The sequence below is a fragment of the Canariomyces notabilis genome (genome assembly GCF_033297395.1).
Source record: "Canariomyces notabilis strain CBS 508.74 unplaced genomic scaffold N656scaffold_3, whole genome shotgun sequence".
Classification (NCBI taxonomy): domain Eukaryota; kingdom Fungi; phylum Ascomycota; class Sordariomycetes; order Sordariales; family Chaetomiaceae; genus Canariomyces; species Canariomyces notabilis.
Window position 1 is genome coordinate 151909 of NW_027041825.1, and position 24012 is coordinate 175920.

General features: G+C 55.9%; 8 protein-coding genes across 8 annotated transcripts; 5 read left to right on the plus strand and 3 right to left on the minus strand.

Moving 5' to 3' along the window:
• Positions 1–389: 389 nt before the first annotated feature.
• N656DRAFT_382262 (uncharacterized protein) lies at positions 390–1837 on the minus strand. Its single transcript, XM_064809458.1, has one exon. It carries the CDS (start codon positions 1436–1438, stop codon positions 569–571), a length of 870 nt encoding a protein of 289 aa, XP_064673059.1. The 5' UTR covers positions 1439–1837; the 3' UTR covers positions 390–568.
• Positions 1838–3118: 1281 nt separating this feature from the next.
• Positions 3119–5401, plus strand: N656DRAFT_842355 (uncharacterized protein). Its single transcript, XM_064819033.1, has 2 exons — positions 3119–4252; positions 4348–5401. The coding sequence occupies exons 1-2, from the start codon at positions 3599–3601 to the stop codon at positions 5167–5169; spliced, it is 1476 nt and encodes a 491-aa protein (XP_064673060.1). The 5' UTR covers positions 3119–3598; the 3' UTR covers positions 5170–5401.
• Positions 5402–6671: 1270 nt separating this feature from the next.
• Positions 6672–7945, plus strand: N656DRAFT_746586 (uncharacterized protein; the record flags this gene model as incomplete). Its single annotated transcript, XM_064812927.1, has 3 exons — positions 6672–7117; positions 7281–7820; positions 7882–7945. Exons 1-3 carry the CDS (start codon positions 6678–6680, stop codon positions 7943–7945), a joined length of 1044 nt encoding a protein of 347 aa, XP_064673061.1. The 5' UTR covers positions 6672–6677.
• Positions 7946–7998: 53 nt separating this feature from the next.
• On the minus strand, positions 7999–11356 carry N656DRAFT_724915 (Rgp1-domain-containing protein). The gene is made up of 2 exons (XM_064812549.1): positions 10495–11356; positions 7999–10441 (listed from the first exon to the last, which is right to left on the minus strand). The coding sequence occupies exons 1-2, from the start codon at positions 11150–11152 to the stop codon at positions 8313–8315; spliced, it is 2787 nt and encodes a 928-aa protein (XP_064673062.1). The 5' UTR covers positions 11153–11356; the 3' UTR covers positions 7999–8312.
• Positions 11357–11443: 87 nt separating this feature from the next.
• N656DRAFT_775383 (PAP2-domain-containing protein) lies at positions 11444–13984 on the plus strand. The gene is made up of 4 exons (XM_064814434.1): positions 11444–11894; positions 12097–12313; positions 12388–13706; positions 13781–13984. Exons 1-4 carry the CDS (start codon positions 11768–11770, stop codon positions 13861–13863), a joined length of 1746 nt encoding a protein of 581 aa, XP_064673063.1. The 5' UTR covers positions 11444–11767; the 3' UTR covers positions 13864–13984.
• Positions 13985–15320: 1336 nt separating this feature from the next.
• Positions 15321–19979, plus strand: N656DRAFT_702801 (uncharacterized protein; the record flags this gene model as incomplete). The annotated part of the gene is made up of 5 exons (XM_064811051.1): positions 15321–15656; positions 15721–17801; positions 17850–18682; positions 18740–18935; positions 18986–19979. 5 exons carry the CDS (start codon positions 15321–15323, stop codon positions 19977–19979), a joined length of 4440 nt encoding a protein of 1479 aa, XP_064673064.1.
• Positions 19980–20620: 641 nt separating this feature from the next.
• N656DRAFT_834702 (uncharacterized protein) lies at positions 20621–21826 on the plus strand. Its single transcript, XM_064818729.1, has one exon. The coding sequence runs from the start codon at positions 20970–20972 to the stop codon at positions 21498–21500; it is 531 nt and encodes a 176-aa protein (XP_064673065.1). The 5' UTR covers positions 20621–20969; the 3' UTR covers positions 21501–21826.
• A 222-nt stretch (positions 21827–22048) lies between these two features.
• On the minus strand, positions 22049–24010 carry N656DRAFT_815461 (major facilitator superfamily transporter; the record flags this gene model as incomplete). The annotated part of the gene is made up of 6 exons (XM_064818389.1): positions 22049–22366; positions 22453–23069; positions 23138–23243; positions 23292–23615; positions 23697–23762; positions 23819–24010. The coding sequence occupies 6 exons, from the start codon at positions 24008–24010 to the stop codon at positions 22049–22051; spliced, it is 1623 nt and encodes a 540-aa protein (XP_064673066.1).
• Positions 24011–24012: the final 2 nt, after the last annotated feature.

Sequence of the window (24012 nt, forward strand, 5' to 3'; positions counted from 1 at the left end):
TCCAGCGGCTGTTGTCACTATTGATCTCACCCAACCCCACGGTCCACGGTCCACGGTCCATACTCCATAGTGTTATACCATCCTTTTAGTATCTCGTAGTGGTCGTACAAAAATGTGTTGATGTCAATCGAATCGAGTATGGTGATGGCATTGTACACTGGAATTTGCTTGTGCGCATAGAGTACTCGACAATGTCTCTCAAAGAACATCCTTCCTTGTAACCCAATAGAAATCCGAAGGGTGGTATCTTCGATTGCATAAAGGATACGCTGCCCCTGTAGAATTTGGATAGCCTCAAAGTCGTCAGCAAACTGAACACAACAACGTGGATCTGGCTCCCCTTCTCCTGCTCCCCCTTTCCTGCTCCTCCACCGCTAAATGTCCAAACCGTCGGATGAGAGAGATGATCTTCTGCTGAATATTGGAGGAATGTTATGACCCGTCGAACTTATCCACGTTCCTTTCGATTTCTTCAAATTCAGGTCTCTTACTGCCTTCAAGAAGGCGGAAGTCAAATGCCTTTGCGAGTGACTTGCGAAATAGCGTTTCGATGGCGACTCGAGTAAAATCAATCTTGTAGTAGCCTTATTCTTGTGTTGGGAGGAAGTCGAGTTTGGAAAACTGGGAGCTCTCTGCTGGACACGCAGATTTTGATCGCTCCCCTGGATTCGTCCACCCATTTTCGCAGGAGATCGACAAGGTCCGAGTAAGTGTTGCCATCGTCATTTAGTTCGTCAAGGCCATCGATGAAGAAGCAGAATTTGTGCTTGTGGTAAGCATTGCCGTTGCCAATCTTGAGATCGAAAGCCGGACGGATTTCTTGGTCAGATAGCTTGACGTCGGAAGCAGTCCAGAGGATGTCATTTTCCCAATTCTTCCAGCGGTCGGGGAAAACACACGGGATCTCGTCCGGAACCTGGCTTAAAACGGTGGCCAACAGGGCCCGAACCAAACCTCGGATCGTTCTCTGGAGGACATGGCCGTGGCCCCGAAAGAAGTAACGGGATACAACGATGCGGCTAGTACCAGCCCAGAAAGTCAACTCGTTTATTGTCCGTGTATGGTCACAAATGAAATTCATCAAGGTGCTCTTCCCCGAACCTGGGGGCCCAGAAATGTGCAAGATACCATCATTGACATCAGTGGACAACAACCACCGCTTGAAGACAGTTTTCGCCCTCGCTATACTGGAGCCAGAGTCATCGGGGATACTGAAGATACATTCGCATGTGTTTTCAATGGCATTCAATTCATCGAGAAATCTTTCGTCCATCTCGGCCAAGCGGAGCGCTTCAATGATCCGCTGCTGCTTTTCCCTTCTCGTCCGCTCTATGATCAAGAGCGTGAGGTTTTGCAGCAAGACTCGAGTATCATCGATACTTTTGGTAAGCAAGTCGTGAGATTGAGACAATGCGGCGAAATCAGCCTTGTGTTCCATTCTGTTTCTCAGGTGTTAGAAGAGACTGCGGATGTATGGTCGGGAGCATCATATCCATATTCACAAGTACCTCTGAATGACTGTTAGATGGAGACTGAGTTGATTGCGGTATTGATTCGGTCTCCCCTGCAACTGGTTGATTTCGCTGCGAGACCGCATGGTGAGAAACGCGGATTTAAGGGACTGTATCAAGGTGCGCTTCTTGGCTTTGGTCTTGTTCAAGCGACGAATGATGTCGTTAGCAATACCGCGGCAGTGAGATGCCAGACGGGCCATGTCGGCATGCTCAGGGGATTGCGTGGAGCTTTGAGAGGGTAGCTTCTCTGCCAGATTCTTCATTGTGACCATGGCTTCCTCCAGGGTCTTGTAGTCAAGACCTGAGTGCTTCCGGTCATCATGAATGCCTAGAGCAAGCGAAAGAAGCTTTTGGGTAAAGTCGACGAAGGTCACGATGCTTGCAGTGATTCCGACGATGCTAACAGGCTCCATCGCGGTAGCTCGATCCAGCTCACGGCGCCACACAATGTTTGTACGGATTTCCTGATGAATGGATGATTAGGTACAGTTAAATAAAAGCGGCAGAAAACAGCAAGAAAAAAGCTCTGCGGTGTGTACAGTCCGTACCGCACCTGCAGAGTGTGCCACCAGACTGTGTCTGGCTGTGGCTGGCGACATGCAAGCCTGACACTGCCTCACTCCTCCAAATTCCGGGTCGCGGACTACGACGGCGCAAAGCAACTTGCTCAAATGGGACGGATGGAAGACTAGCGATGACAAAGCCGAGCGACGGGACTGGTCTTAAAGAATATCGCTCGCCGAGCTATGCGCTGACGAGCAATACTTGTCCGAATGAGAGCCACGAGGATACACGTATCGGCTGCTACAACCGCACTTCTCGCTTCCCGGTGATGGGCGCTGCGGTCTGGCAAGATGGCAATGAAGGCAGTGTAATGTAGGGCTCATGGGGCCAAAATCCTTGGAGCTGATTAGATAGGCGTGCTCCATGTCGGTCAACATCCAGACCTGTCAACAAGGGACTCAGCGAATCATGTCTCGGTTTGGGTATGACAATGAATGGATGGAGAGGACTCGGGGCATACGTAGATACTAGTAAGAAAACTAGGCTCGCCGCTTAGAGCCCTTACGCCGCCTCGTGGAGTGGCCTGCGGACTGCCTTGGGCTCCTTTGCTCAGTTGCTGTGACTACCACACCCGTACCGTGGACCCTCGGGGAGAAAGGTAAACTTCCCGGACGTTCTCACCTAGGCCATTAACCGCCTTTGCCGCCAGCGAGCAAAGACAGGCAACCCGTTCGCCGGGGAACCGCCATCCCAGATTCGGGTCATATCGGTCTTACAAGAGAGTGAGACTCCCCAGCTGCCCAATGCACCGAGTTTTCTCGAACCAGGTTCGTGTTCCGAACAATAGAGAAAGAACCAATCAATCCCGGGTAGGAAAGCATAAAGTCAGCGGTTTGACGTTGGTGTTGTCAACGAGAAAAGTGTCTCAGAAGCAAATGCAAACCCTGGATCGGCCCCAAATCGGGGGTGTCTGTGCGTCCCGGCGCGGCCATGCTCCGGAGAGGATCTGCGGGAGGTTCCGGGGTTACATCCTTGCAATTGAAATGCGTTCCCAATCTTGGGGCCCCCTTTTCGTGGGGTTGACAACTTGCAAGTGCAAACTCGCAAATCAGGGGTCGCATGGAGGTTGTCAACCCACGGAATGGCGTAGCCTGGGTTGCGCATTTTGCTGCTTTTCATCTCATGCTAACCTTACCGCGCAGCAGCAGCGACGCGGCATTTTCGAGTCTGTCACTGCTCGGTTGCAGAGATATCTCCGTATCCCAGGGTGGCAAGCCGTGATGGCAGAACTCGTTCCCAGGGAGCGTGTTTGGCGCAGCACTGCCGTCTTCAGAACCTGGATTTGGTGCGGTGATTTCCACACACGCATTGCAAACATCTCCTTTTATCCTCTGGCCGTCCGGCGAGTTTGTTTCTCTTCTTTCTTCTTGCTCTCTTCTCCCATTTTGCCTAATTTTCCTCATCCTGGCCGAACGACTCTGGCTGAAAGGATGATCGCCAGGTCCGCCATCGTTGCTGCCGCACTCCTTTGATTCCCGGGCTATCGTTACCTTTCAGCATTTAATCCATTGTATGTATATATGTGTTATAATCCAGCCGGCCGGTTCCGCACAATGGCCAGGCAGCCATTAATATTCCACCCTCTCTATCTTTTCTTCTTAATATGCTCAAGCTGCGCTTGGGTAGGAAGCGTCGCGGCGTTCGGCCCGAACCCGGCCCCGGTTCTGGCAAGCGATGCCGGGACGGGCCGAGTGGAGCGGGTCGACGCGGTCCGGGATGGATGCCACGCCATGATCACACCGCCTCCGTCGCTCTTTCTCCTCGCCCGGCAAGACCAAGGGCAAATCCAAGCCCTGAGCGACCAGTTACGGCAACTTAGCGCCCAGTCCCGGTCCGTCAGCCAGTCCAGCCAGCAGCTCAGCCAGTCGCTGCAGCAGGCGACACAGCGGCTGAGCCAGACGGAGCAGCAGCTGGCGAGCGCGCGCGCACAGCAGAGCGCGGCCGAGGCCGCCTCGCGCTCCATGTCGCAAGCCTCCGCCGAGGCGTCGCGGAGCGCCGAACGCGTCCTCTCCGAGGCCAGCCGTGCCATGTCCCAAGCCATGTCTAGCGTCACCAGCTCCATGGGCGCTAGCTTCGCGAGTGCCCTCGCCAGCGCAAGCCGCAGCATCAGCGCCGTCCGGGTCTCGGCTGCCAGCGTCATCCAGGCGGCCCAGGCGGACGCTACTGCCTTAAGGGTATGTCTCTCCCCTGCCTCACATCTTTCGTTCATTTCATTCATGCCCGTGGCCGTTGTTTTGCTTTTTCTAACTGATCGGCTTTGCTGGGCTAGAACGAGGCCCAAACACAGGTCCAACAGGCGCAGGGCGCCGCTCTGTCGGTCACCCAGATCGCACTCGCGGTAGTCGGCGGCATCGTCGGCTCGTCGCTGCTGACAGTGCTCGGCTTTGTGCTCATCCTCCGACACAGGCGCAAGAAGCGCCGGGGAGGTCTGGGCGGTGGCCGGATCGGGCTTGGGAGTGGTAGATGGAGGAGCGGTAGCGGAAATCCGAACATCGGACACCCTGAGCTGGTGAAGACGTCTAACAAGGCATATGCTGCTTTTGCCTCTGGCGGGAGTAAAGCGGGAAATGAGGCGCCAAGTGACGATGGAAGTAGCAGTATCTATAGTATGGGTGAGAAGGAGAATGGCGGCGAGTTCCGTAAGGGCCTTAGCGATACGGACGTTCAGGCATCGTTGCAGCTGGCGGCGGCATTGGCGGCTCCACCTGCGGCTGCGCTGGCGAGGGCGAATACCACCATCACCAGGAAGAGTGTCGGCACTGGGATAAAGAGCGACAGAGCCAATGACGGTGAGATGGGGCATGCGGTCAGCTATCATTGTCCATCCTGGAAAAGCCAGTCAAGCCCGCCTGCAGGTGTTCTTGGGGATGGCGAGGGAGGTGGGAAGTTCCAGCCGGGAAAACCGCCGTTGGGCGGCAAGTTTACCTTGTTCCCGAGGAGCAGAGCTGAGTATAGTCCTTGGTCAGCGTCGGCGGGGTCGCCGGTTGAGAAGGGCTATGGGGAGAGAGCGTCGAGGTCATCGTTTCCGACTCTGGATGCCTGGTTACAGTCGGGAACTACCGTGAGTCCCTTTTCGACGCTGAAGAGGTGACAGGGGCAGGCTGGGCACGGGCAACCGTTTGTAATGGGACTTCGGAGGAGGAACATTTTAGACTGGGAGGGGGTTAATCTTGGATATCAGAAGTAATCAGCGACAAGGCGGTGTTTCGTTGTTATATACCCATGGTTTGTTTTTCGCCGTTCATTAGAAAATTATCCATGACTTCGGTCTGACTTCCTTTGGTAGTTGAAGTCGGCTATTCGCTATCGAGTTTGCAATCAACGGAAAGCACTAACGACTAGCGCGCCGCAAGGCAGAGTGGCCCCCGACATTCAACGTTTTTCTCTTGGCGAACGCCAGAGTGGAAACTGCCATTGACGTGGAAGTCACTCGTCTCAACCCTAACCGGCACCATCGCAAGTCTTTGAAACGGGCGTTTTCAAGATGACTTGCAATATAAATAGACCACGACACGCACCCCCCAGAGCTTCGAGTTGGCGCTTTCAACGAGGAGGAGCAATCTTTCCACGCCGGCAAGTCTGAAAAGGGTGGATACCAAGCGAAGTAGTTCGAACGGGAAGCAACTCCGAAATCGAGACCAGTACCTCATTATCCCTGCTCGGCGAGGGGTTTGGAACGGGAGAATAGAGTCAAAGACACGTCAGTCACTGCTTGCGGCTTGAGGTGCTCGTTGGTGCGTAATAGTCACTGCCCGTCCTTTGCTGGGACCCTGACCACCTATCTTCGGAGGCGATGACCGGATTATCAGAATCCAGTCCGTCAAAAGCTGTTCCACCTTTCAAAGCCTTTTTACGCCCACTTTCCGTTGAAGCAGCGCAGGGTCTCGTGCCAGATTACGCAAACAAGTAAAGGCTCGATGTCCCCATCGCCCAAAGTCTCTTCATCGGGACCCGCCAGGGTGACGTACGCGTCTTGCATTAGCAGGCCATGTCTCCAGCCTCACCCCTGCACTATGTAGGGTGTCGCGTGCTCGCTCCATTCTGTGCTCTCTCTGATCTGTCTGCCCAGAGATATCCGAACATCTTGGCATTATCTAGACATCCAGACATATTGGGGTAAGCTAGTACTACGGAGCAGCAGTTACAGTAGTTTTTGATCCGACTACTTCGACTTGGGACTTCTGTCTGCTGATAGTACTCCCGCAGTAGCTCATCGATTCATCCCTTCTTGGACGTCTGGAAGTCAAGTAGGCGCTGAGCCCATACGTGACGCGCGTCGAGGCAGGTCTCCAGTGCTGAAGGGGAGGGCCAGGTTCTCCATGTCTCATCTCCGAATGTGTTCCGTCAGCGGCCCCGGATTACGGCGCCGCATTTTCTCTCTGCTGAGCACAGCGGTGATCGACATTTCTTGATCTTTACCTTTTAAATGTAACATATCCCATATCGGATGCCGCCTCCACACCAGCTGATGGCCGTGTTTGGAGCATTCCAATCTCATATGTTAGCCGTATATCATACATCCCTCTCCTCTCCCCAGTGGTCAGCGTCACGACAGCGTGACTGCACACCACCGTCCTCGATCTAGTATACGGACCTACAATGAAGGTTTCCTCGTTCCCTTCGTGTTCCTTTCCAGTACTTCTCCCCTTGATTACATTCCTCCTCGTTTCCACCCTCCTAGGCGCGGCTGCTGTCTACAGGAGCAGTGACGAAACCCTCTTCCCATTTTCCTCCCAGCAGCAACAACAACAACAACCGCAACGGCAACCGCAGTCTCACTCACAATCACAACCACAAGGAGACCAGCAGCAGCACCAACAACAGCAACAACAGCCGACCAAATCACAAACACCAAGACCCGTCCCCACTGAGCAGCAAGAATACAAATACTTCCACGAAGCTGGGTGGACCGAACAGCTCGTCCACTACGACGCCCGCTTCTTCCGCGGAGAGGTTCCATACGCGGCTCACCGCACTGAGCTGGAACACCTGATCCGCTCGTACCTGTCTACCTGCCGGGCGCTCGGGGTCGAGACATGGTAGGTACAAACCATTTTATTTTCTTCCTCGTTTATTTTATTTTGGTTTTCCCCTTTCCCCCTTTTTGCCAAAAAGTCTTGGCACTTCAGGGGTAGTTAGTAAAGAGACTTTGGAAGAGAATAAAAGAAGACGGACCAACCAACTGACAATTGTCTTCCCCAGGCTGGCGCACGGCACGTTGCTGGGGTGGTGGTGGAACGGGCGGATCATGCCGTGGGACTTTGACCTGGACGTGCAGGTCAGCGGCGCCACGCTGGCCGAGCTGGCCGCGCGCCACAATGGCAGCGTGCACGAGTACACATATTGGGAGGAGCAACCGCGGTCAGATGCCGAGCAGCAGCAGCAGGAGTCGGATGGGGACGGCGCGGTGGTGGAGGTGGAAAAGTACAAGATGTACCTGCTCGACGTCAACCCAAGCTATGCCGAGGTGGGGAGGCGGCAGGGGCAGAACGTGATTGACGCACGCTGGATCGACCTCGACACGGGCATGTTTGTCGACATTACGTCCCTTGTCGAGCGGGAACCCGCATCCCAGCCCGGCGTGTGGAGCTGCAAGAACTACCACAGGTATAAGACGCAAGATCTGTGGCCGTTGAGGGAGACCGAGTTTGAGGGCGTGCCGGCGCTGGTGCCGTTTGAGTTTGAGAAGATCCTGGTTGATGAGTATGGGGAGAAGAGCCTGGTGGTTACAGAGTGGGAAGGGTGAGTCTTGCATTCTTGCGATTTGTTGACAGTCGTAAAGGGGCAAAGCTGACGTTTCCAGGCATCGCTGGAATCCGGATTTGAAAGAGTGGGTAAGGATGAATAAGACCGAGGATGCGTCATAAATAAGAAACGATGCTGTCCATATTCTGGTGACTACATCGTGCTCGAATGGAGTCCTTCGCGGCGTGTATGAACCGCCTTGATGGCCTGGGTTTGGAAAGAATCCACTCCACTACTGGGCATGATAGGATATCGACCTGGTCCTCCACTCAGAGCCTGTCGACTTGCTTTGGCATTGCTGTCAAAAGTCAGGGACAGCAACCGGCGATTTGGGGGTTGAAGGCATAAAAGGGGAACCACTGCACAAAGATCATTACAGAGGCCAACTACGGACCAACATCCGCGCGAGTCACGCCCAACAATCCATAACATATCTATTCCAAACCACGCGTCCCAGAGTTTAAGCAAAAGCACTACCTCGGCAGGCCTTTAAACCGGCAAGCCCTCTTCCACAACCTCGTCCCCATCCAACCTCTCCAACCCGTCCCGCGCAGCGCCGTACACCCTGAGCGGGACGGCCACCTCGAAGCTCTCGCACGTCAGGTTCTCCACAGCAACGAGCACCAACCCGCCGCGGTCGTCCCTTGAAATCTCCTCGAGCAGCGGGTGCGGTTTCATCACCGCCTTGCCTTCCTCCTGCCCCTTTCTTTGCCCATCTTCATTCTCATCCTCATCATCCTCCCCGTCCTCTCCAACCTCAACCCCGTCCTCCCTCCTTCCACCTCCCTTCGGCAGCAGCGTCTCACCGGTATCCACAGGGACCACAAACTCCAACCGAACCTTCCACTCAAGCGCCACACCGCTCGTGACAAACTCTGGGGTGGCTGCGGGGGGGATCGTGGGGTTAAACACGGTCCTGCGGGCAAACATGACGGCCTCGCTGGCCGAGACCCAGACTTTTCTCGTAACCCTGTGCACGCTGGCCTCGGAGCGGAGCGCCAGGCTCGGGTCGACGCGCTCGGCCGTCTCGAGCGCGGCGTGCACGGCATAGCAGGGCACCTCGGCGCCTGAGAAATCGATGGCGAGGTTCACGGCCTCGCCGAGGCGGTAGGCCGGGCGAGCGAGCATGACCACGCCCACGCGCCGCCCGTTGCGCGCAATCTCGAACCGGTTGGCCGCCTGATGGCCCGGCGGCGAGCGGTTGGAGCGGAGGATGGCCAGGTCAATGGCTTCCTTTGCCGAGGTCGGATGCAACGCAGACGAGGTGGATGGGTCGTCTGAATACACTGAGTGGACGGATGGACGGCGAGAGCGGGGAGTGGGTGCTGACGGGCTAAGGAGGGCGGCCGTGGGATGGTGGCTTTGGCCTTGGCCTGGTTGGTGGTTTTTGGGGCGAGCTAAGAGGTCGTCGACGTAAGAGAGGAACGAAGCCATGGTGGAGGTTGTTGCGGACGAAGATGGAGATGCGGATTTGGGTTTCTGTTGGGTTGGGGTATTGGGCCCGCCGTCCTTGACGGCTTGAACGCGGGCTTGGTCCCGTAGGAGGATGTAAGGGGACATGAGGTCGTGTCCGAGGATCTCGCCATGGCTGTTGACGCTGCCAAGGACACGAAAGGGAATCTCGACCGATTTGACTTGCTGTTCTTTGGCACCACCAGGCCGCTGTGTGCCAATAACCAGGCTGTATGATATCTTCATGACTTTGCCGCGGTGGGTAGGTGGTAAACCCTTGGGAAGTTTGAAGGCATACTCAAAAGCCCTGCTCTCGCCAGGGCCTAGCTGCAGGTCGACAAACAGAATCGACTGCGGCGTAGATAACAGGGGGATTGACTTGGAGCTGGCTATCCCACGCATTTGCTTGATGCTGCTCAGCTCGCCACCGCCCAGCAGCTCGCCAATGGAATTGGTGATGTTGCCCCATCCGAAGCTCCGTAACAAGCTGCCGTCGCGCTTTGTCGTCTCGAGACCCACAACACCGCCCCCATGACCGCCAACGACGGCTTTGCGCTTGACATGTTCAAAAGGCCCCAAATTGATGAGCGACCCGTCCAGGGTGAAGGATCCCTGTATCTGCGCATATCCCATCATGAGCGATTCGGGTAGTCTCGTTGAGCTCGGCGAGAAATTGGACGTCCTCCTGCTGTGTGGTGCGCGTCCGTTTGTCCGCAGGGGCTGCTGCGTGACATACTCCGAGGCCAGCGTCTCAGACGAGTTGTTGCTCAGCGAATAGAACTCACCGCTACTCCTTGGTGTCCCCGCTATGCTTGTGGTTGACAAGATGCGTGCCGAGGGCGTGGCCCCATGCTCGTTTATCGTTGGCACCGGATCCCTCAGCCGCATTGGCAGCGTATTTGACAATCCGGTCGGCTGTGATGGGCTCAAAATTTCTTCGTCTGGTCTTCCGCCGGGAGTGCCCGGTATCGATGGCGAATCTGTCATGGGGAACTTGAACGCCGATAGCGGTTCCGGAGTGGAAAGGGGAGACGTCCGCGAAGACCAGGGCATTGGTGTGTTGGGAGCTGTTGAGTTGCCCGACATGCGGCCGTTGATGCTCCTTTCTGGAGGGTATGAGGCATGGAAAAGGGGCGAGGGCTGTGGATTGGGCCCCCTCTGATGGCCTTCGCGAACCTGTCAGCATAGGCATTTCTTCGTGTAATTTAGCCAAACTCACCAGGACGGGGAGAATTAAACGGCCCACTACGGGGTATAGTTTGTAGACTCGCCGCGCGAGCGTGCCCCCTCGCCGGCCGCTGCGGCTTCGGCGACGACGCATGGCTCTGCGCATCGTCGTTGACGGTGCTCAGCGAGCCAATCGAGACAATTGACACAGATCTCTTATGCCCATGGCCGCCTCCGCCGCCGCCGCCGTTACTGTTCCCATTGTCATTGCGCTGAGGACGCGTGCCGGCAGTGGGAGATGGCAACCAGGAGATGGACCCGCCACGTCCGCGAGAGGTTGCCGATGGGACGGATAGCGAGAGGGTCGAACGGTGACCACGGGCAGCCGGAGGCGGGGCGAGACCGGCATTGGGCTTTGTACGCCCGGGTACGCCTGGGTGTAAGGGTGATGATGGCTGGCGCGGACCGCGCTCGGCGCCAGGGTGTCGGGATGAGGGTGGAAACTGTGTTGAAGGTTTCAGAGCAGTCGGCGTCGAAAGTGTAGATCCCGCTGCGGGGGAGCGGGCGACATTCCTGAAAGTGATGGTGCATTTGACATCCTCTCCAGCAAATACGACCTGCTCGTGCCAGCGCACAAAGACGCGGATGTTGCTGTTGCTGTTGCTGCTGCCGGGGCCGCTTCCGGGGTTGCCATGACCGTCAGTCGGCATTGTTTGGGCGGGATTCCCAGGCGAGGAAGTAGCGTCGGAAATCAGTTAAACCCCTTCTCGGAGAAGGAGACGGGTCGGCGGGATCGTCAGACCGCTTGATTCAGCATTGCTAATCAGCATCTTGCGGCACAACCTTGGTGCTCAATGCACGGCGGGATGCAAGGCGCGCAACCTGGAAGTTGGAGGTTCGTATTTGGATTGTTCTCTTTCACTGCAGTGGAAGGCGACCAGCGGGAGGTCGCCAGCGCAGTGGACAGTGGACACCCCAAGAATTGCGGGCCAGGTCGCGCAACCCACCAATTAGACCACTGAACTTGGGATTTGCATTGCTGTAACTTAAGATTGCCAAGCCCAAGTTAGGTACCTGGACAGGACCCGCGCAATCCACGGGCCTTGCATCTGTGGGCGTGGATTGTGCGACACCTCAAAGGAAGCTTGTCGATTCGAGAAGCCAACTCGCCCCTTTTTCTTGATCGCCGCCTTCGCCGCCTACCTAGGTCCCGGCATCGAGCTCTGTTCAATGCCTTGCACCCGCGCCAACACTTTGCAGAACGACGCTGATCATAGGGCCGAATTGGTGAGGAACCGCGTGTGAACAAGCGCGGGTCCTCTCGGATGAATCCCTCCAACGATGGCTCTAGCTCCGGCTCAGGGCTCCCCCTTACCGCCTCGTCTTCTGCCATTGCCGAAAAGAAGGGTTCGGAAAGCGTTGTTGACGCAGGATTGAAGAGTCTGCATCATTGTATGTGTCCTTGATCTGGCTCAACTGGGGACGGAAACCTCGGCCATCAGTTCATTCTTATCGTCTCATACTCCTCCACCACACACCCCTCGATCCTCGGCTGCCCCGCCCCAGAGTGACCCTTGTTTGGATCCGGCATCCAGCAGCGACTCCCAGGAAGGCAATCCTCGACATGATCTGGACACTAACGGCGGCGACGCAGACAGACGAGCGCTCCCGCCATGGCGATATGCCCTGCGACAACGGCTCCTGCCCCTCGTACGGTGGGAGACGCCCTACCTGGCCGCCCTCCAAAGCGTCATGCGCACGCCGGCACTCGATAGCTACTTTGCCATTACAGCCAACCTTGGCACGCACACCTTCTTCATGATCGGCCTTCCCATTCTATTTTGGTGTGGCTTTCGGGGCTTTGGCAGGGGGTATGGGGCGAACCAAAATAACAGACCCTCTGCAAGCCTTGACGGGACAAGACTGACAGAAATGGGCTCGGCAGGCTTGTCCACATCCTCGCCTCGGGCGTCTTCTTCACCGGCTTCATAAAGGACATGTGCTCCCTCCCGCGACCGCTATCTCCGCCCCTGCAGCGCATCACCATGTCCGGATCGGCAGCGCTCGAGTACGGCTTCCCATCTACCCACTCGGCCAATGCCGTCTCGGTCGCCGTCTACGGCATCTTGCTGCTCCGCAGCGAAGGCAACCTCTACTCCCCGACTACAACGCTGCTTCTTGAAGGCCTCGCCTGGTTCTACGCGCTCTCTATCGTCCTGGGCCGTCTCTACTGCGGCATGCACGGTTTCTTTGACGTGGTTGTGGGCTCTCTCATGGGCGCCGCAATATCACTGATTGAGTTCTACTATGCGCCCGCCCTCGAGGCATGGATCCAATCCAGCAATTACCTCGCCCCGCTGATGGTGGCGCTTATTATCATCGTCCTCGTACGCGTACACCCCGAACCGGCCGACGACTGCCCGTGCTTCGACGACAGCGTCGCCTTCGCGGGGGTCATGATCGGGTTGGAATGCGGCATGTGGCGCTTCGCGCACTCAGAGCTGGCGCAGGTCTACCAGGGGCCGGACGCGTCCTTTGACCTGTCGGCACTAGGCTGGCCCATCGCCACCGCCCGCGTCGTGTTTGGCGTCCTGATTGTGTTTGCCTGGCGCGAGGTGATGAAGCCAACCCTCCTGCGGGTTCTCCCCCACCTGTTCCGCGTCATTGAGACCCAGGGCCTTTCGCTCCCCCGCCGCTTCTTCGTCCCCGCCTCCGAGTACAAGGACGTGCCCCTGCATGTGCGGGACGACACGGTCCTCCCCAACGTGAGCGACCTGCCTAAGCTAGTCCGCAGCTTCCGCGGACCCGGCCGTGGCAGATCCGTGAGCATCGGCCCGCAGAGTGCCGCGGACGCGTACGAGACGCTGGCGTACCGCGAACGGAGGAGAAGGGAGAGTTTGAGTAGCGAAAATGGTGCTCGGCCCGGGGTGAGAGCCAAACCGAGCTTGAACGGGTTGCGAGAAGAGCTGAAGGCTGGTGAGCATGGCGCGGGGCGCGATGGAGAGTGCTCACAAGCTTCCGGGGTAGGCGGGATCGTGCAGAGCGGGCGTTTGGCGGAGTTTGAGAGAATGATGGGCACAGGGGATGTTGTGGCTGCCCCTCCTCCTGGTTTGGATCCGTCGGCGGCGGGAGATGCTGTTGCTGAGCCGCAATTGTATCTTGGACAAGAGGATGAGCTGGGCGAGAAGGAAGTGTTTTCAAGGCTGGTCAAGCCACGTGTGAGATATGATGTTGAAGTGGTTACCAAGTTGGTTGTCTATACCGGTGAGTTCTTTTCTTGCTTTCGCAAACGCAGGCCCGGACGGTTGTGGGGCAGTCGGCTGACTCGGGTTACACAGGCATTGCATGGTTGGCGGTGGATATCATTCTTGTTGCCTTCGAGGCTGTTGGCCTAGGAGCGGCGCACCTGAGAACACGATGAAGATCTGTATCTTTATCCCGATGGAATACTTTCTCTCCAACTTCGCCATCTAGATTATATTCAATGATCCTCTTTTCTTTATGGCGGTTACAGCTGGAACTGAGGCGCCTATTGTGCCGAGACATGAGGATTATCTATCCATCTGGATCTCTTGATCCATTGGAGGAGTAGATCATATCAGATCCCCCACACACTGCCCGCTCTCACCACACCCCTGCTTGGCTCAGGTACAGGCTGGGTGTCTTTGGCTTGCTGCGATCTTATCTAATCTCCCTCGACCCGATTTGCTGTCACGATCGCTTCGACGCCGTAGTGTGTAGACACAACCCACCAAACATAATTCGTAAAGTACGGTGCGATGTGCAGGAATGTACGGGCGGATTTACTAGACGACACTTGAGACTGATTCACATTATCAAAGCCAATCTCGTCTTCTGGCATATCCGTTGCTAATGAACCGGTCGCGATTTTGTTTTGATGTTGGTAATTTTTTTATAACGGTTAGCTTGAACACCTCGTCACATTCATTTGTGCAGGCTGTGCTGCAGCTCGACTGCCTCGCGGTTCCTGGCGCTGTACGCAAGTGTCAGGCACTCGGAGGAAAGAAGGCTGCGATGCATGAACCAACGTCCACGAGAGGACAAGGAAGGAGGCAATGGAACGTCCGTATGACGTCCGAGAGCAAAAACGGTTCAACCGCGGTTCAGCCGACAATGCCATCCAATCACGTGGGGAGTCTGCCACACTAGTCTTTGCTTATCTTGCTTAGTTGGGTTAGTCGACAACTGATAAGGATATCGTTAGCCAAGATTTTTCGGACATCGACCTCAAAACCGAGCGCTCTGTGCGGACCCTTGCTCATTCGACCCAAAAACCCTCCGTTCCGCAAGGCCACTTGAGCCTGATCTTCAAGTCACACAGCTTGCGGCTCATTTCGCAACCCGAAGCAAACTGACAGAAGACCAGATTTCTTTCATTCGGCTTTTATTTGGGGAATAACAGAAAGAAGCGTTTTTCGGAAAAGGATTGCGGGCTGCGCTCACAACAGCGGGAGATTACACAGCGACAACTAATCTACCCCCCTGTAACTGTATTCAGCAGGGAGGCTTTCAGCGGACCCCCAGCGCCTTTCCCGTTTGGTGCTCACCCGCATTTGCCTCTGCACAGGGCCGGCTTAGGGAGTTGATCAGCCCAGATTCCTCCCAAATCGACCCATCGGCAAGCAACCACGACAAGTCTTTCCCCAGCCCCCCGCCTGGTGCTCTCTGGGACCAAGAACCTTCGAATTATCGATCCTGTCCTTGTGCTTGTCATTTCCGACCAGCTGGCTGCAGGAACCTAGGCAAAAGTCTTGGTCGATACGCGAATCGAAGTATTGTGCCTTGGCCCACTTGATCATCGCATTTCACGCCTATCGCCATCGCACAAGACTTTGGACGCATGTAGCGCAAGGGACCATGTCCATCGAAGCGATTGGCGCTGCCGCGCCTCTGGCCGTGGACGTGGAATTGCCCGTCGACAGCTCCAAGTCTACCGGTCTGCACTCGCCACCTGAGAGCAACAATGCCATGGATGTCGACGGCAGCGACTCGGAGCTGAGCGACCTGGACGAAGTCGCCGGCAAATTGAATGCAGGGATCACGAATGAGCATAAAGACGAAACCCACCCGGAACCTAAAGACGAAGATCAGCCCTCGCCCGATGACATCGGCGAAGTTGAGCCTGACCACTGGTCCGGAAATGTGCCGGTCTTCAAGCCAACCATGAAGCAATTTCAAGACTTTAAACTATTTGTATGGTTGAACTCCTCCCACGTCTCCGTTGTTGGCTTGTTCGGGGTTGACGGAGGTAATCTAGATGGAGAAGGTCGACAAGTACGGCATGCAGTCCGGCATCATCAAAATCATACCGCCGCAGGAATGGAAGGACTCGTTGCCGCCATTAGATGACTTGGTCAAGCAGATTCGGGTTCGCGAGCCGATCAAGCAGGACATTATGGGATCTAATGGAACTTATCGACAAGTCAACATCCTCCACCAGCGCTCCTACAACTTGCCGCAATGGCGACAACTCTGTGAGCAAAGCGAACACCAACCCCCCGCGAGGCGTGGCGAGCGCCGGGCAAATGCGGATAGGAAGCCCGCCACCAGGTCGCGCGGTGCTGCGCAATCGAGTGCCAACAGCGCGACACCTGCAGTGAAGAGGCGGAGGAACGGCAGATTGACCCGGAGGTCCGCCAAGGCCGCAAAGGAAGAGATGGAAGATGATGACGACCGCCCGATGACCCCTGTGTCCCCTGCCGCGGAACAAGACGAGGTCATAGACTCTGTAGAACAGGACCCTGGTGTCGAAGATAAAAAATACGATGATGAAGACGAAGCTCCGGTGCGGAGAATGGGAAGAATGGGATTCACGAGACAATCCAAGCCGAAGACTCAGTCCACATCTGCCCGTCGGAAATACAGCCGCCGCGAGGGCTCGGCGGTGATCGATGAGGCTGCCTTCAAGGATTTCGATTACCGAATGGATGTTTCCGAGTTCACGCCTGAACGCTGCGAAGAACTCGAGAGGATATACTGGAAGACCCTCACTTATGCGCCGCCGCTGTATGGAGCAGACCTTTTAGGCACCCTGTTCGACGATTCCACCAAGATTTGGAACTTGAATAAGTTGCCCAACCTTCTCGATGTTCTGGGCACAAAGGTACCCGGGGTCAACACCGCATATCTATACCTCGGCATGTGGAAGGCGACGTTTGCCTGGCATCTGGAGGATGTCGATTTGTACAGCATAAACTATCTGCATTTTGGGGCGCCCAAGCAGTGGTACAGCATTTCCCAAGCCGATGCCCGACGCTTCGAAGCCGCCATGAAAAACATTTGGCCAACCGAGGCCAAGGCTTGTGATCAATTCCTCAGGCACAAGTCGTTTCTCATCTCTCCCGCCCACCTCAAGCAACATTACAACATCACTGTCAACAAATGCGTCTCATATCCCGGCGAGTTCGTTGTGACCTATCCATACGGCTACCATTCCGGCTACAATCTGGGTTATAACTGCGCAGAAGCCGTCAATTTCGCCTTGGATAGCTGGCTTCCGATGGGCAAGGTTGCTAAGAAGTGCCAATGCGCCCAAGCCCAGGACAGTGTCTGGGTGGACGTGTACGAAATCGAGCGTAAGCTTCGCGGCGAGGAGACCGAGTATGAGGAGACAGAAGACGAGGAGGATGAGGAGGATGAAGACCAGGACACAGGTCTTTTGAGTCCTCCCTCAAGCCACACGGTCCGCATCAAAGCCCCTGGGCGGAAACGCAAGCGGGCTGCGGAGGAGAAAGAACCCAAAGCCAAGAGGATCCGCTTGCGTCCCAAGCACTACGTGGAACCGCCCTGCTGCCTCTGCCCTAACGATATTCCTGGAGCTGAGATTATGTCCACCGACGATGGCCGCAAGGCTCACCGCATGTGCGCGCTTTATCTACCTGAGACGTACATCGAAACGGTGGACGATCAGGAGATTATAGCAAACGTGGCGGGCATCGACAAGGCCCGCTTGGAGCTGAAATGTCTATACTGCCGTTCCAAAAAGGGCGCATGCTTTCAGTGCTCCCAGAAGAAGTGTCCGAGGGCATATCACGCGACCTGTGCCGCAGCTGCGGGGGTATTCGTGGAGGAAGCCGAGGTGCCTGTTTATGGAGAGGATGGGACGGAATACAAGGAGCAGGCTTTCGAATTCAGTTGTCGCTTCCACCGGACAAAGCGAGACAGAAAGGCCGAGGGCTATATCCTCGAGGACAATCCTCAGATCCGCGAAGCCGCCGCCGCGCTCAAAAAGAACGACATTTGCCAGCTACAGTACTACCGCGGAGACATTTTCGCAGGTGTTGTGGTGGAGAATCGCCACGACGAGGAGACACTGCTCCTCGATGTTATTCCGAATGGGTATGCTGAGATCTGCCGAAGGCGTAGTGCTGCGCTAACAATCAACAGTGATCGAGTCGAAGTGGAGTGGAAGTGGCTGCTCCTGCCCGACCCGGCAGACTTCCGCCTCCCGAAGGCTTCGCCCAATGCGCTACCAATGCCGACGTGCAGGAAAGCGAAGCGGGAAATCAATGCCAAGCGTTCTGCGGACGAGGCACCGAGAAAGGACGACGAGTTTGGCCCTGGATATGTGTGGGCGGAATTCAATGTCGTCGATGCTATCAGGAACAGTGCGCAAGTCAAGATCGACTTCTGCAAGGAGGATCAGATCTGGTATTACCTTGGCAAAACATCCACGGAAGCCAAAGCCCAATACACCGAAGATCCAGCGAAGCCGCGGCACAACCCCAAGGGCAATTTCCTCGATACCGTACCGAAGCCCATATCGGCAGCCCGGGCTGCTTTGCTAGCTCAGCAAAGCTCAACACTCCATGCCGCGCAACCTGTTCATATGCCGTCACCCGGAGGGCCGTATTCTGGATCGCTGCCGGGAATGGTTACGCCAAAGCAGGAGAAGCCTTATGTCTACAAGCCACGGAAGCCAGTTGCACCCATTACCGGGTCGCAGCCTCCTCCTTTCACTTCACACACGTTTGCGGTCCGGACGCCCCCGGCACCAGCCATGTATCACCAGCCACAACCTCAGCAGTTTCAGCAGCCGCAGCCGCAGCTGCAGCAACCTAAGCCGACATTCCAGCATCATATCTTCCAGCAGCAGACTGTGCAGCAACACCAGCAGCCTCTTCTTCACATCAAACAACACGAACCATCTGGCAAGGATGTTCAACCAAAGAGTTCGTCGGCACAGTATTCGTCGGATCGCTTCGCGCCCGTCGGAGGTAGTAATGGATTCCCGAAGCTTCCTGGCTTAACCTGGCCCCCTGCTCACATGAAATCAGGGCACTCTTTTCAGCCTCAATCAAGAGGGTGGTCTTCATCGACGGGCGCGGCCACTCCCATGCCGTACCCGACGCCAATGACCTCTTCAGCATTAAAATCCCCAAGCGTCAGCCTTCCGGGATCCGGAGCAGCAGGAGGCCAGCCATACATCAGCGCATACCAGAAGTACAGCTTCTTCCAAGTAAACCACAACAGGTAATAGACCCGGTACGTGCGATTGTTGTGCAGTGATGCTGAAACGCTAGCAGGGATTCTTCTAGATATCGGACTCCGTACGGTGCATGGGGGGGCTTCACGAATGGTTATGAAGGCAACCTCAGGGAGTTCCTGATGAAGGCCCAGAAGGCCCTCTCTGGGGGTAGCAACAAAGTCCCTATCAAGCAGATGCCCGCTTCCCTGTTGCAGCCTCTACAACCACGGACCAGTGCCTCTGCTGGGACGGGCAATCAAATTCACTCTACCCAGGGCTTGGTATATACTTCGATCCTCCCACGCCCTCCTGGGCAAAGTCCTCAGCCATCATACGCCTATGGCGCTGTGGGCGAAACTGCTTCGTATCAAGCCACTTCACCCCAGAACCAGGGATACCTTGCGCAGATTAGCCATGGTCCGCCTCACGAAATCACACAGCCCGGAGCAACAGCCCTGCATCCCGCCATCCGACCACAGTATGGGTCTCCTTGGCCTCAGCAAAGCCCGCCTCCGCCCACGGCACCGGTTCCCCCCGCCTCAAAACCGATGTTCACCAAGCAGAGTCATAGCCCAATCCCATTGCCGCCCTACGTGAGGCAAATGACAACGGCGTCAGCAAGCAGCACAAAGCAGTCTCCGCTCGGTCAACCGCCGGAGCAGGCGTCATCCATGGTGCCATCAATACAGGCCCAGTCTCCGGAGCCATCGGCAAACACGTCGGGGTATCCCGACCCGTCAATACACGGGCAATGGGCTGGGTCAGGAGGCGGTGGGATGGGCTTTGCAGAGTCAACAACGTCATATGCCGCGTCGGGCCCTCAGCCAGCGGTTCAGACGCCAAGCCTCATAGAGCAGCAACAGCAGCAGCAGCAGCAGTCGTCGCCGTACTATCAGACGTCGCCTGGGCAGATGCAACCGACACTTAACGGGCCTGTCATGCTTCGTGACGCGCAGAGTGGGGATGAGAAGGCTTTGGTGGAGAAGATGATTATGAACTTGAGGCGGGCGAGCGAGAACTTTGGGCGTTTTGAAGCCCCGCTGCCTTGATTCTCAGTCATGACGGGATGCATGGGCTTAAGGTTGGGGGGTTTCAGGGAGTTTTGGAGGTTGTACAATCGTAAGGGCGTTTTGGCAGGTTCTTTCGGGCTGGCCGACTGGCCGGAGTTGGTGGTCTTAAGTGCGGTTGCTTTGCTTTTAAGATGGTTATTTTCATGTTAGCTCTGTATGTATGTACAGTATTCTACATATTAGGACTGGCGGTTTAGATGACAGCATGGTGGTGCTTGGGCTTTTCTTGATCACTTAATTATGGTAGCTGCAGCGAGTCTACCTTCGTACGGCCTGCATCATTTGCTACTTAGCTTACAAACCCAGCGGCTGACAATTGAATGAGTTGCAACACTCGACTCTGACTGTGCTGTACCTACTTCGGCCCTAACGTTATTCGCTTCCAGTTTGTTTCAACAACAGGATAACAGTTATACCAGTAGTTTCCTACAGTACTCGTCTCGAGGGCGGTTGGTGCCAGACGACGGCCATACGTGATCACGTGGAGCCAGTAAGATCCAAGGCTGCCGTGTGGATGGGATGATCCCGAAAGTGGGAGGGTGGGGAGTGGCTGTGGCTGGCCTGCCTAGAGCGCTGTCGCCGTGAATATCTCAGCCTGTGACGTCAGGCTACGCACCGAAAGGGTCCATCACAAAGTCCAGCGATTCTTGATTTAGGGGTAGGATATGGGTGACTGGCGTCATTTGGGCTCATTTGAGTTCGATATATGGGGATGTTCTTATTCCTCTCAAGCAGTCCTGGGTTCATCCGAGAATCAACCAAACACCTTGATTAAACTGCAACGTTGACCTGCAACCTTTGGCGAGTCTGTTAGTGATACCGTTGCAATCACACCAAACTGTTAACACTCAAACAAACCCCTATTCTATCTCTAAGCAAACCAACAACAACAACAACAACCCACCCACCCACCACCAGAACCTTTGAAAGTATCGAACAATCTCGAAAGAGAAAATACCAACCGTCAAAATGCCGACCGTGCTAGGCCTGACCAACGAAAAGTCCAAAAACTCCGGGTACACGCCCTCGTCCAACACGATGGGCTCCAACGCGCGGCTCGACACCATCTCGAAGCGGAACCACGCGGCGGCACGCGAGATGGAGACAATCCTGTGGCGGGCGCTGCTCGACGAGCCCGACACGGCGCGCGACTACATTGCCCACGACTGCGTCATGATCAACCCGCTGCTGGCGCCACACCGCTCCACGCAGCCCCTGTCCAAGGACACGCAGCCCCGCGCCCAGGACGTGCTCGCCTCGTCCGGCAAGGGTTTACAGTACTCGGGCTTCCGGTTCCATGGCGACCCGCTCGTCGTCGAGGTCGATCTCATGGCGGTTGCGCTGGTTTATAAGTTGAGCTTGTACAAGCAGACGAGGAAGGGAACGAGGGAGATTGTCTGCACGGGAAGCAGCACGTGGAGGCAAACGGCCGGCGCGGACTGGTTGTTGGTTGCCATGCATGTTGCCGAGGTGGACGAGGTTGGTGAGGATGAGGAGTAGAATGGGGACTGGTACTGATTTCGTGTTTTGGTTTTCTTGTTGGCAAAGGTCATGTTCATGGGAGTATGGTCAGGATACGAGTTGATATGGTTTGGGTACCGCCTTGTGGATAGGTCTTCGGTATTTCTCTGCTTGGTTTCGATGGTTGAGTTTGGAGTGCAGTGGAAGGCATGGATATCCCGGTTGACGGACGAGGACTGGACTTAGCAGTGGTATATCAAGACGGTATTGCATATCATCAATGATGTCAGTGGTCCATGATGGTTCAGTAATTGTTTTTATCCATATGCTTTGCAACAACAGCCAATCCTGGCCGAGAGAGAACGACGAATGGTTGAAAAGTGCAAGAATGATAACCCGTCCTGGACTGAGGTACACCTACCTTAGGCATTCGACTTCAAGCATAGAGTACCTCGCGAGTACAATGGTCAATCGGATACTTTGCTTCCTGGTGGGTGCAAGATCGAACGGCAGCTGACTGCGATTGGCAAGAGGCAAGACGGGTTGACAAGCCCAATGGCAGGCGCGCTACAGCTCAGATATCTGGTCTATACCTTCCCCGTTGGCAGCGACTTTTTAGCAAACCTGCTGGCGCCCCTCAGCCTCTGCCCAAAAAACCAGATGACCCACGGTCCCGGGATGCCGATGACAATGGCGATAAGGCCCAGCAAGCTGCCGCCCAAACCATAGCCTAAGCTGCCGAAAAGAGCCGGTACGAACAGCGGGAACACGAAGCCGAGCACAGAGCGGAGGAAGGAGCATGCAGCTGACGCCGACGCCGAGTGGAGGTTGTACGCATCGGCAATATACGACGACGTGCACTGGAATGTAATCATAGAGCTGCCAGCAAAGATTGTCGCTCCAATCTGTCGTTTCATCATGTCCGGTTAGTCCAATTTTTCCCTGCAGACCTCAACTTGTTGCTAAGTTGAGAAACCGGATACAAACTTACATTAGCCACCAGGAAGTGTAGCTTGGCCTCGGCTGCCCACCCATAAAGAAAGATGCCGCACGGGGTGATGATGGATGCTGGCACCATCAGCGGCACGCGAAACTCGGGCAGCCCGTGCTCATCTTCGGGGATGCCGTAACGCCGCTTGAGCCTGGCATACACGCGATCTGTAGCGGGAGCGCAGATGTAGACGCCGATAAGCGAGCCGACAGCGAGTGAGATGTAGTTGAGAGTGGCGTCCCCGCGAGGCATGCCGTACCGCCCTTCCCACAACGCCGGGAAGCTGGATATGAGCAGGTACAAGGTGCCAAAGTTGAAGGCTTGATAGAGCGCCAGGACCTGGATAATGGGCTGCGTGCCCAGCATGGCCCACGGCCGCGACAGGGCGACGCGCAGGAGCCCGACCAGTGTCCTGTCCGTCTCGGATTGCTCCCACTCGGTGCGGAACTCGGCCTTGCCGCTGCGGGTACGAAGGGCCCGGGCCTTGAGTTGGAGCAGACGCGGGGGGTAGGTCTCCTGGAGGAAGAAGAAGCTGATGATTTGGACCACGACGTTGACGATGACGACAACCCAGAAGGACCACCGCCAAGTTGTATACTGGGTTATATAGCCGCCAACTGTGGGTGTATCAATGACTGTTAGTACTGAACAATGGACCGGGTTCTCTACGGCGGAAATGGCATACCAATTGGGCCCACAGCCGGTCCCAGCACGGGCGCGAGCTGGTATACGGCGAAGCCACGTCCGCGCTCCTCGGGCCTCCAGCAGTCCGTGAGCACACCACCACCCATCTGCATATGGTTAGCCTTGGGCATCTTGCTCAGAGACGTGTAGCATACCCCGACGCTAGCACTACCCCCGAGCCCTGCGAGAAAACGAAAGGCTGTGATCTGGGATTGCGATGTTGCGAAGCCACACAAGGTGGTGAAGATAAGGAAGACAACGTTTGCCGTCCGGATGACAGGCATTCGGCCCCAAACCTCGGAGCATGGCGAGAGAACGAACGGCCCGAGAGCGTAGGCGAGGAGATAGACGGAGAGAACAAGTTGGAGTTGGGCGCCGCCCGGGATGTGCAGTTCTTCGCCGATCGAGGTGAGAGCCGGGGCCGTTATCGACGAGCACAACGGCGAGAGGAAGGCAAAGGCAGATATGATCAGTGAGGTCTTGCCGGCGATGACTTGGTGGTTAGCAACCCCTGACTCCTGTGTAGAAACATGACTTTCTGTCAAAGAATGGACACTTACCGCCCATTTCCGCCAGGTACTCCAGTTCTTGGGGTTCTCGGGGTCGTCCGGCCCATCCCAGGTGACCTTTGTCCCGATTAGTCACAATGTATAAACTGGCTGGACCCGTCTTTGCGGCTCACCGTGTAGCATTCCTCTACTGAGGTATTACTTTCGGCTAAGGTCGGGGTGGAAGGAGTACAACTGGTGGGAGTGATCGCCCCGTCCTCGCACAGCGTCTGTGTCCGGCTGCCGCATATTGCCTTCTCAGTCTCCGTTTTACTCTCAGCCAACTCGCCGACCGACGAAGAATTCGAATCGTGGAGTATGGGCATGG

Coding starts and splice junctions, on each gene's coding strand:
- N656DRAFT_834702 (XM_064818729.1), top strand. CDS start 20,970: ATGCCGACCGTGCTAGGCCTGACCAACGAAAAGTCCAAAAACTCCGGG.
- N656DRAFT_775383 (XM_064814434.1), top strand. CDS start 11,768: ATGAATCCCTCCAACGATGGCTCTAGCTCCGGCTCAGGGCTCCCCCTT. Junction 11,895..12,096: donor ATTGAAGAGTCTGCATCATT/GTATGTGTCCTT, acceptor GCGGCGACGCAG/ACAGACGAGCGCTCCCGCCA. Junction 13,707..13,780: donor CAAGTTGGTTGTCTATACCG/GTGAGTTCTTTT, acceptor CGGGTTACACAG/GCATTGCATGGTTGGCGGTG.
- N656DRAFT_842355 (XM_064819033.1), top strand. CDS start 3,599: ATGTGTTATAATCCAGCCGGCCGGTTCCGCACAATGGCCAGGCAGCCA. Junction 4,253..4,347: donor CGGACGCTACTGCCTTAAGG/GTATGTCTCTCC, acceptor TTGCTGGGCTAG/AACGAGGCCCAAACACAGGT.
- N656DRAFT_724915 (XM_064812549.1), bottom strand. CDS start 11,152: ATGCCGACTGACGGTCATGGCAACCCCGGAAGCGGCCCCGGCAGCAGC. Junction 10,442..10,494: donor GTTTAATTCTCCCCGTCCTG/GTGAGTTTGGCT, acceptor AGGTTCGCGAAG/GCCATCAGAGGGGGCCCAAT.
- N656DRAFT_382262 (XM_064809458.1), bottom strand. CDS start 1,438: ATGGAACACAAGGCTGATTTCGCCGCATTGTCTCAATCTCACGACTTG.